This window comes from Ascidiella aspersa, chromosome 9 (genome assembly GCF_963924565.1).
Source record: "Ascidiella aspersa chromosome 9, kaAscAspe10.2, whole genome shotgun sequence".
Classification (NCBI taxonomy): Eukaryota; Metazoa; Chordata; class Ascidiacea; order Phlebobranchia; family Ascidiidae; genus Ascidiella; species Ascidiella aspersa.
This window is the reverse complement of record NC_139455.1, coordinates 15,416,119-15,427,881: the sequence shown is the minus strand read 5'-3', so window position 1 is coordinate 15,427,881 and position 11,763 is coordinate 15,416,119. Positions and strand designations below refer to the sequence as shown.

The following is an 11,763-nucleotide window of genomic DNA, read 5'->3' as shown; positions in this document are numbered from 1 at the left end:
TATCACAGTCCACATGATATTTGATATACCCTGCAGCAAGAGTTGGGAAGTGCGAACTTAGGATTCAAGAAAAATATTCCATGCCTTTTTAAAAAAAAATTATATTTTGCCAATGAATTGACGTTAAACCCATCAAGTCACATCCGTTAGCTTCAAGATTCTAACTTTTGCATTTGAGCGTAAAGTATGCGGCTTGTAGTTCAATTTAAAAATTACGTCATAAGCCAGTGTGAGCTGCGTCACAAAGGTGAACGGTGTTTTGCGGTTGTAATCGGCTTTTCCGACAGCCGATCGTCGAGTTTGCCTAAATGCCAGTGGCAGGCAACATTGGGAACGAACGAATGCGCCAACGACCCTGTAATTTACAGGCCTGGCGGTTCTTCCGAGTGCTTGGAAAGATCTGACCCAACAGGTCCTGTAATTAAACCTGTGCAGAGGCGACAATTTTCATTTTTTATCGTCGATTTTACCTGTTATGGAAGAACGAGGCGTACCTCGGGCTTTACACAAATAAACCTAACAGCTGCTGCACGAGATAATTTGTAACAGGATACACGATGTAAGTTGGTTTACCTTATAAAGGATAGACTATTGATGCTTCCAGCTTTGACAAAATTGTACACAAACAGGCAAAATGGTAACAAGGTTCTAACAATTAACAATAAATATTTGAACAATCGAGTTAAACCTTTGGAGAGGCGTTCCTATTCGATTAAATCTAACCATGTAAAATTCTCCTGAAATGTTAATGCCGCCAATGCGATTTCTGCTAAAATTCTGTTCTTCTGCCATACCAAATGACGTAACACGAATCGGATTGAAGTCTTAATCGCCAGGTTTGTCCAAACAAACAGCATCCCACTGTAATCTCGGTTTCAAGTCCTTTAAAGGCGATGTCGCTAAACCAAAAACTTGCTTCACAGACATTTGTGTCACAACAGATATATTTCAAAGTTAATCAATGACAAATTAGATTTCATTTTGCTCACTCCCGTCCAAAAATTTTGAATAGACCCCGCGTTTATGACAATGTAATGCATGTCAGTTTACCCTACTTAATTGATTCATTTTGCTACAAAGATTGTTATATTTTGGCATACGCAGTGTTACCAAACCTTAAAAGCAAGACAAGCCTAACTACTGTATATGTCTAATTAGAATAAGAGTTTTTAAATTGGTTATCAGGTTAAAGCTCCATGGACATTCAACATTTTTTTGTCATTTAACCTTTTTTTTAATGACGCACGAGAAATAAAAGATGGATAGCAGCCAATAAGAAGCGACAGATATACATTTACAGACTGGCCCATTTAACTCGAAATGCTGCGAGATTCTTATTTCCTAGCGCAATATGGTATTCTGAATTTTTCACTGTTTTTACCACGTTCCTGAACATAATTAAAGAAGGCAATGTTTTGGTGTATTTACATCGATAAATCACAAAGCGAGCACAAATCATTATTGGTCACAATCGCACGAAGATTAAGTTTGTCATTCAACCTTCTAAATTATTGTTTCCCAACACGGGCTGTACCGCCCCCCTGTGGGCGACGTAAGTCAATTCTTTATTTGGTGGGCGCTAAACTCACATTAGGGGGGACGATTATAAAATTTCCATGGTATTAAATTATTCTGTAAAAAAGCAAGCTATAAGCTACATTTTTTTATTTACTTAACCTGTTGCCAAAACCAACATCGCTGTACAATGTGTTTTATCGTGATAGCTCACTAGTGTGGTTACGTGACGACAAGATCGCTTTATAAACGCGTAAATTGCTTACTGCACCATCTATATCCAAGGGGTGCTTTGTAGCCTTCACGGCAGTGACAACTACAATTTGGATTATTGTGAAAAAAATACCGTAAAATTCGGATCTTTCATTTTTAACTACATACTAAGCTACCTAGTAAATTATTGATTGAGGTGTAACTAATGTTTTTTTAGCAAAATTGGTTGGAATCATCTCACTGGTCTGCCACTGCAGTGTCTTGTTTTGCCGCAAAGAGATGCTCCCATCTAAGAATTATTGAACTTACTGAAACCCGCGAGCGGCATCCGGCCAGCCAAACAATTTAGTTTAACCCAGCCCGCGGCTCATTTTAATAAAACTTTTAGGCATTTCTTAAATTACACTGGTTTAACATAATTACCAATTCCTATTCTTACCAGCTTCTCAAAATAAGGATATTTAAGTTCGTTTTTCAACAAAATTTTAATCTTACAACCCTGCTACGGACCGGTACGACTCCTTGCGGACCGGTACCGGTCCGCGGACCGGCGTTTGCCGACCACGGCACTAAAGTATAACCCCTTGATTGAGGCATTAAAGCAGTGCTTCTCAACCTATATGGGTCGCGACCTAAAATTGGGTCGCTGTTCGATTTGGTTGGGTCGCCGACAACATGTTTATACTAATTGAGATTGGTTCTGAGCAAAATTTCTCAATTAAAAAATTAACGAAGCAATACAAATAATGCCTTATAATAATTATTAAAATTCAAAATTATTTATGCTAAGTTTTGTTCGCTTTCAAGAAAAAACAATTGGGTCGCCAAAGCTTAGTTGTCATACATACGCTTAATATTTGGGTCGCCGCGAAAAAAGGTTGAGAAGCACTGCATTAAAGGGTCATCAAGATGTATTTTGTAATAACCTTTTATATCAAATTAAAAAAAAGCTTAAAATTGTATCGTTAAGATGCAATTCGTCAGACAAGCTGACTTTAGAAGATTTGGCTTAACTTTTTGAAGTTGAATAAAAATGTTTCCTTTAACGTATCAATAAATTTTAAAGAATAGAATCGCACGTAAGCGACCGATTGAGATGTGTGGACAATTAATTGACAAGTTGAGTATTCCTTAAACAGTATGCAGTCCGTTTGTCAATATAAAATTCGATTTTATTTTTATATATTATATAATGAGAAACATTTTTAGATTTCAACAGAACGTAAGGCATATGTATAAATACTTTAAAATATATTCAAACAGTATTGAATTTAATTTTACCATAGCTGATCTTCTAAAGATAATCTTCCGACCACAACCTCCACATCACACGGAATCACGCATGCACTTCAAAGTTATGGCGTGGACAAATTAAAAAAGTGCCAAGGATATTTTGCAGCAGTTGGTTGATCTAATTGCATAGACATGTTAGAAAGCAGCGATAAATCTTGCTGGATTTCGCAGTGATCTACACAATGTTTAGATCTAGATTTTGCTGTTTTGCTGTTAACAGATGGCATTTAACCCTGTCACGGTTTTGTACAGCCGTTACTTGTTAGACCTGTTTTACTGGATGAATATCTTCAAAATTGAAGTGTTTTAAGGCACCTTTTACCAGCTACTACAACTGTGGTTCTATTCTTCAAAAGAAGACGAAAATAATGAGTAATATTGCCAGCGAAGATCAGACGAGCCACTATGTTTGCAACCTATAAAGAAAAAAAGAATAGCCAAGGCAACATACTGTATAGTCTTAAGTAAAATTGAAAGCAGACAGTCATCCTTTGGAAAGCTCAAAAATTATGTTAAAATCCAGGGTTGACATTCAGTTGAGTAGAGTTTACATAAATTAGGTAACGTTTCAATTTAAAAACTACATCGGATCATTGTTTTAAACGCCACAAGGTAGTTTTATTAACAAACACGCCATAATGAAACTTAGTAAAGCAAGTACGGTTTATCGCGATAAGAAATCCATGCTGTTAGAAGAGAGGGGAGAGGGAGATCAAAGAAGAATTTTCCTTTATGTAAACACTTGAACAAAAATCTCAACACAAAACAAAATTTGTGGAAGGAGATATTGGCCTTGGATACACATTAGAAATCTTCTCAAGTCAATATATGAAATGCATGAAACCGGCTTTTAAGTGAATAAATAATAATCGAACAGGTTTAGTTGTCACATATTTTATTATAAACACAAACAACATAACAAGGGTTTGGGTAGGCTGGCTTTGCCTGCGCTAGAACACGAAAATAAACTGCATACAATGCAGCACAAATTGAAAATTAGTCTAATATTTCGCTAAACATTGGGAACTAATACAGTAAAATGGGCACAAAGAATAAGGTTGATTGTTTGCGCGGTATTTATATGTAAAAAGTTCACTTTCCGAATCAAACCGTTTCACATTTAAAAATATGTGCAAAATGTATTTTGACGTAACATGTATTTTGACTACGCAGGTAACCTGGGTTTTAAGAATGTATTTTTTATAGGGAAAGATGTTTCAAAAACTCGAAAACAATAGTTTAAATCAGTGCTTATACGGTAGTTTTTTCACCAAAAGTTGGAAAAATATAGACAAATAAAAAGCAAACGTGGATACTCGAGACGCTGAGATCAAAAACTACGCCTGGGACAAGCGACTTTTTTCTATAGGCCAATTAGCTTTACAACAAGTCCCGGTGCATCGCCCAATTCTTGCACGTGTTGTCGAACGAGTGGTTGATCCATTGGTGTTCCAACACGGTCATGCGTTCCTTCTTAAGAAAGAGGGGTTTTCCCCGGTGCCAGCCGCGGTCCTCTTCGCCGTGTGCGTCCAGGTAAAGGGTTCCTGCTCAAAAAACAATTTTAAGATTGCAGAATAAAACATTGTGCTTTTTTTCGGAATCCCCATTTTGTCACGCCGTTTTGTGACATACAGGACACAGGTGTCCTTTGCTTATTTGACAGTACAGTAAAAAAAAACTTTGTTAAAATTTTTTAAAAATCCATATCTTAAATAACAACGATCTCACACAACCACAACAAAAATGTGTATGTGCAAAAAAAAAATTAACGTTGTTTTAAAATTGCGGTTAAACAATTCCCTGCGCTGAACAACAAAATGCATACACTATTGATTGCCAAAGATGTAAGAAATGAGACAATTAGATTCTAAGTTTTTTAAGAAATTGATAACTTTCTAATTCAAAAATACCCAAAACTGGTATGTGTAATGGTTTCGGGCATGACTTAGTATTGGATCAATATGTATCACTTGCTATTCACTTCTATTAGCTGGTAGAAACCCTTCTTTTATTAGCTGGTAGAACCCTTTAAGTCCCCCAAAAATTATTCCCTTATATAATTTAAAATAGTGTGCTGGTATTTAAAATACTTTTTCAATCATCAAAATTTAATAAAATAGTGTGCTCCGGCTAATACAAGCTCAGTCAAATCATTTAAGAAATGTTGCGCAGATCACTTGAAACTTCATTACGTCTCCTAGGGTTTGTAAACCACTGATTTGGATCATGAGTCCAATTTTTAATGAAATTAATCTTCAGTTTGCAATTCCAAAAATGTGAAAAAACACTCTTACCCCATATGCAGGCGCGTTTGCCTCTGATTATAACCACGAGCGAGGTATTGATCAGCATTATGATGCACGTGCCCGCTCCGCAGCGCTGTGAGTGGCGACAGCAGGCGTTCCTGATCCTCAGTTCGGTGCTTTCCCGCGGGTCAAAGTCACAGGGCGACTTGTAGCAGAGGAATTCCCCGCAGACGAGACACAACGCCGGGTCCTTGGGCACGTCGCCGCATTTTGGACACTTCTGTTGACGTGACAAGGATATTTTGAGACAAATTTATCATTGGATTTTTGAGACCACTCTACCTCCTCGTCATGGCCTAAATGTCGGTTAACCGACACCATGTCTGTAGTGGTACCGCAACACCGACATCAATCCAAAAGTATTTTTGAATATTTTTTAAAGGCATTTGATATCCAATATGAATCCAAGTCCATTCACTATAGCTTTTGAAAGGCAATTATAATTTAATTTAATTTAATAGGTTTTTAATTTAAAACTTGTTAAGACTCAAAAGCATAAACTCGAAACTAATTTCCGCGCATATATAATGGCTAGTGACCCGATACACAGTATTTTATTAACAATACCCGATATTTAGACAAATCGTATGTCGATCCGATCAGCAGATCCTATACTAAATGACATCATTTCTACGGCCAAATAAGTAAAACTGACCAAACTGAAATTTCAAATGTAACATTGTCTAGGTGGTTAGGCAAAAAATTGCTTTAGAGCTGGAAAAATTAGTTACCTTTCAGATTTATACTATACTTACAAAAAAGTATAATAAAATACTAGTTTAGAACGCAAATCATGGTTTAAGTGCATAATTTGGTATCGGCCATCCTTAATTGTGACCAAAATTTAAAGTTAAGATAAACCCCTGACGTAACAGGGGATTGTTTTTTTTTTAATTTTTAGTATTTTTTTTATTCATGTGAAAATAGCACGACACATAAAAGTGAAGACACGCCGAAGTCGGTACGTAAACTAGCACAAGATATCCATAGGCTGCCTACCTGCTGTCTAAACTTAAGGAAAAGCGTGCTGTACTCAGTGGGAAGCTGTAGAAGCTGGGGTTGGTGCCAGACCTCGGGCCGGGCGACCAGCTTCTTGCAAAGCTCAACGTTCTGCGGATGGGCGGCAGCGAAGTCTCTTAGCTGCGCGGAAGTTAAAATTCTTTAATAAAGTCTGACAACCAGAAACTGGTGAATGGGTGCACCGCATGCTGGTTGCTTATTACGCCCGATTCTCAATCATACGCACTTGCGTCAGCGCAGTTAGTGTAAAACAGTAGTTCCACAAACGTTTTAAAATAAGTTGCATGACAGACCCTTTTAAAAAATTTCTAGTGATTTATAGTCGAATTGTTGAATAAAAATACCTATATAGAAAAATTAACGAGCCAAAATCACTTTGCTTTATCAGTTTATCTATTTTTGTTTTAAGGAATAAACTATGCACCCGCCCTTTCATGCAACTACTTTATGGAAAATATTTTGGGAAACTAAATACCCTATAAAAGTATTTTGAATTGAAAATAAAACTATCGTAATTCGATCTGATACTTTTAATAATACAATAAAAAACAACATATCCATTTATTAGGACATAGCTAATGCTAATCAAAGTGTCAAGTGAACCTTGGAGAGGTTATAACTTTGTCACAATAACTTTATGGTATCGGACGATTACAGCAAATCAAATCGGCCATCAGCTACATTTCGTAGCAATTAATATCAGGCTAATAAAGGTTTGTAACTGTCGATAAATATTAGGACAACGCTCTGTACTCGCCTCTTCGCACCAAGCTGTCAGCTCTTGCTTTCCGTCGTCCCAATGAAGACATTGCATGACGTTAATGTCGCCCGATACGTCTGGCCCGCACAGGCCTGTCAATCACAAACGTAATTTTTATTACTCTTTTCTAGTCTAAAGCGCTGGGTATTTGAACTGATTATATTAATACAAGTAAATGCTGAAAGTGTATGTCCAAAGTACTTTATTGTACTTGGTATAAATATCTTAACCTAATTAAAAAAAAAAGCTTATACATTATACCTCGGATAGGGTTTTCAAGGTGTTTAAAGGAATAAATTCATTAAAAATTATAAACGGTCCTTTGAAATAAAACCTAGTTCATTAATACAACAAAGAATTAACAGGTATAATTTAGATGAAATAGTTACATTCCCATAAAATTAATTTTGCGGTTTCTAATCTTTTCTAACACCTGTTAAATGTAATCCTTAACAAAGTATTTAGCTGTAAACCAGTGTTGTTTAAATTGGAGGTAATTAACAAGTCTACTTCAAAAACGTAAGGAGAACACATTTTTACCACCCGGAAACCAAAAAAAGGGATAAAGTTTTTTATTGGACATTTAAACCAAATTACTTGTTTAATTCTTCCAGTTTAATCATGACTAGTGGATTTCAGGTTGAAAAAACTGGAAATCTATAAAGTCTTTCCAGAGATAACAATGCTAAAACACGAAACACCAATTTTCTTAATTGAAACACTGTGTAGGCGGAAAGCGCTATTACCGAGATAAATGACGAGGCAGGAAAACTCGCTCCGACCGTTTCTCGGCAACGGAATGACGTCATCGGGTTGAAAAAGGTGATGTCGGATGAGCGAGGCGATGCGCAGAAAAGGCAGCAGAAAGTTTTCGATCGAGGTAAAAATGGACTGTGAAAAGCAAGATGAGATTAACAACACGCGAAAATGTGTGGCACAGAGCATTTTGTGAAAGAAGGTATTTAAAGAGAAATTCACAGTCCAACAACAAAGGTGAAAAATTCACACGTCAAAGAATAAACTTTGATGTAAAAATTTGTAGCCTAAATATATTTTTGAATTGTCGATCGGAATTTACAATAATATATGATGGAGATTTCCGAAGCTTAAGTTTAGAAATATCGAAATGTTACTTCCAATATGTAGCGATCAAGAGAATTTAAAGTTTTTGTTGTCAAGAAAAATATTATTGTAAACCAAATTGACATCTTTGTTTAAAAACTCAATAGTCGCCTTCGTATAGGCTTCGCTGTGTCTTGTACAAAAGCTTTTAACAGTTTGACCAGGAAACCTGAGGCGAGAACACTGTGGGCGTTGTATAGAAGAGCTGGGGATTGGATGACGCACGAAGGAAGAGCCTCTGCGGGAGTGAACGGATCACGTGACCGATAACGCACTCTAAATTGTCGATGGCGAACTGAGAGGCGCCGATGGAAGCGCTAGAGGTCCATGCTCTGCAAAAGACGAAATGACTTACTTTCCTGTTTCAATTCACCCGATCCGTTAAAAATCAGTGCATTTCTAAGCAAAAAGGTCTACGACAATCAGGGCATCCAATGGCAGAAAAGTCTAGACTTTTAGACCTTGAGGTCCTGGCAATGCACTGATTTGGACCTTTAGGTAAACTCCCGGCGAAGATAAATTAAATATATTCATTAAAAGCCAAACTAAAAATTCGTTCTCCACCAGATGGAATAGCCACAGAGGGACGTGGAAAACCTTTTCTTTGTCGAAAGACGGGGACAAAGCTGCTCTTTTAAAACATTATGCTTCCTACCATGCCCACATTTTTGCCTCCAAGCCACCTTTAAGTAATTGTTTCAAGGTGACTTTTGTAGAGCAACCCGAGGTCAACCAACTAGACCTATGCGAGGACAAATGGCTTAACCTTATAAATGCTAGCATAAACATCCAAAAAATGATTTTACCTCGTTTTAAATAGTGTTTTGTTTTGCTGTTTTACTTTGTTTTGTTTAGTTTTCTCTATTTGCCCTCTCGTTTTTATTTTCCACCTCATGGCGCGCATTTATCTGTCTTATCAGTTTACGTCACTTTACTGATTGCATCGTCATTTAGTTGCAGCAGTTGAGGCTTGCGTAGTGCACCACTTGCCTAGAACAGTTGGTTTAGGTTTTTATAGCGTATTCTTGTCTTATGTTGTGTTATGTTTTTAGATACTGAAGATGCTTTATAGCGAAATATATTTATCTTTTTATTACATACAAACAAACTGATTTTCGGTTTGCTAAGTTCTATACTTAGTTTAATCTTTATCATTGATGTGCAACCAGAATCGTTTGTTTTCACCATTCGGATTCAGGCAGATTTTGTTATTTGAAAGAATACTTTGATTATTCATTAAAAGTTCAGAAAAGATAACAAAAAATATGAGATTAATAACACTTGACCCACCTAAACCCTAACGCTAACCCGAATCCTAACCCAAATAATGTGCGTTATTTTAATAATTCTTTAAATGCTGGGGAAAAAAGCCCAAACTCGGATGGTTTCTCGTCCATTGTATTTAAGATTATTACGTCACAAATTGAGGTATTGGGGCCTGAAGCGTTATAATTATTAAATTATCGCACATTATTTGGGTTAGGGCGCTGGTTAGCGTTTGGGTTTGGTTGGGTCAAGTATTGTTAAACTTAATCTTCTTATACACATTTGATTATGCAAATTAGTGCATTGTCCAAGACCTCAAAGTCTAAAAGTCGGACTTTTTGATCCTTTGAATGCACTGATTGTCGTAGACCTTTTTGCTTAGAACTGCACTGATTTCTGACGGATGGGGTGTTCAATTTTATGTATATTACCGCTTTTGAGTTTTCGGAAGCTTTCAACGTTGAAAGGCATTCGTGCATTGCTGCTGTACTATTTATGAATTGTATCCTTGTGAAATTCGGACGCTAAAATTTGTCGTGATTTTTGAACTATATTTAAATAACAACTTGGAGCACTAGAATAAAATACCTTTGTTGACAATAGAAATATATCCAGGACTTGGCAGCCTTTTCACGGGGACAGCAAACCGCAAAATTAGAAGATAATACATTATTATGGAATACAATTAGTCAATCGCCGTTCTAGCCATTTTGTTGTAGGTGTGCATCAACAATTAAAACCCGTTGTCACAAGTTAAAAATGGTTGCGGAGCACTGTATTTGACTGACCTCCTTTCTTCGTGCGAAAACCGGCAACTGACGTTCAACAACGCTTGTACGAAGGCAAGGTGAAAGACGGAACGCATATGCGGATGGAACAGATCGTGGACGCGGCAAAAGTCCGCCGTCAACTGTTCAAATCGACAAACATTGGAATGTGAGAATATGCTACGGTCCTGTTGTAATTATATAATAAAACATTTGGGGGGTCGCAGTGCTTAGATAAATCTCTCGCTGTTTACGCCCACAAATTCACGTTTCATTTCATTTTAATATTCGAATATATAACTATTCGGAAAAGACAGGCGTTATTATCGAATAATGATAATTGCATAATGGCATATATAGGTGGTAAAATAAAAAGGGTGATTTACTGAACTATACATTTTATTACAAATTTATTATAGTTCTAGACACAACACTATTTTCCACAACACTATTTTCTTATTTTACATTGACGTTTGTACATTATGTCCACAACGCAATACAAAGGGGGACGTAGTGTAACGTTTAAAATATATATTCTTTTAAATATTTTCTTTACGAAAACCAAACCGGGGCACTTACTCGCACAATCACAGAGCTTGGATCTTGAAGCAGCAGAGGTAGCGACTTTGAACAAGTCAAGCCGCCCAACTTGGGAACGTTCCACTGATGGGTCCGATGTTCCCACAACGGTTCGTTTGCAAGGGCAAAAATTGAAAACATATTTGCTGCCAACAAAAATAAATCGCAATCTTTATATGAAACTATCTAGTTAAGGAATGTGTCTGTATTTTCGGTTTAATGAAAATCTTGACTTGAATTTTGTTTAATTTTTGTGGCCTGTAGCAATAAAACTATGGTTCCTGAAAAATTGATTAGAAAGTTGGTGAAACTGTAGGCGTTTTAGTTTTATTTCAACCTAGGATTTCATGATAAGGAAGCATAACTTATGTCGAGACCGCTCTACAATCTACGTGTTACAAAAATATAACAAAACGCAAGGTTATTACCGACTGGTATCTTTCTCCCGCCAGCGACCTGCAGGGTAGACGCAGTCTTCGTCGTGTCCGGGTCGACAGGGTAAACGAGAGAGCCGCCGAACTGCAGCAATCGATGCTTCAGGGTGCCAAGTAGCACGAGGTAGGGGCTGTTCAGCTTGGCGGCGGACACATAAGGGCCGCAGAGCGAGCCGAGATCGGAGTAGACGCGCGAAAAGTGCGGCCACAGCTCGGTGGGAATCGATTCGCTGTAACTGAATAGGGAGTTCAGTTAAAGCACTGGTTGTTAAGCTGTTGGTAAATACCACTAATACAGTGTTTCCAAAAGTATGGGTCGCCAGTGGTAGAACAATGGGTCGCCAAGTAAAGATGTAGTAAATTTTTAAAGCCAAAAAGGATTTAATGCCCCCCCCCCCCAAAAAAAAAATGCTTGATTGCTTCCGTTTGAGTTCGTTTCATCCCAACATAATCTAAAACTATAGTATCATACACATTTGTTTAGCTCA

General features: G+C 37.1%; 1 protein-coding gene across 1 annotated transcript in view; it reads right to left on the bottom strand.

Moving 5' to 3' along the window:
* Positions 1-3,628: 3,628 nt before the first annotated feature.
* Positions 3,629-11,763, bottom strand: part of LOC146133196 (E3 ubiquitin-protein ligase UBR3-like) — a 46,044-nt gene continuing 37,909 nt past the window's right edge. Inside the window, exons 27-35 of the mRNA XM_083397979.1 lie at positions 11,270-11,511; positions 10,842-10,987; positions 10,284-10,405; positions 8,399-8,561; positions 7,854-7,998; positions 7,105-7,199; positions 6,327-6,467; positions 5,316-5,547; positions 3,629-4,565 (exon numbers count right to left, since the gene is read on the bottom strand). Of these exons, the coding sequence (XP_083254105.1) occupies positions 4,402-4,565; positions 5,316-5,547; positions 6,327-6,467; positions 7,105-7,199; positions 7,854-7,998; positions 8,399-8,561; positions 10,284-10,405; positions 10,842-10,987; positions 11,270-11,511 (1,450 nt within the window). The 3' untranslated portion in view covers positions 3,629-4,401. The remainder of the gene's footprint in view (positions 4,566-5,315; positions 5,548-6,326; positions 6,468-7,104; positions 7,200-7,853; positions 7,999-8,398; positions 8,562-10,283; positions 10,406-10,841; positions 10,988-11,269; positions 11,512-11,763) is intronic.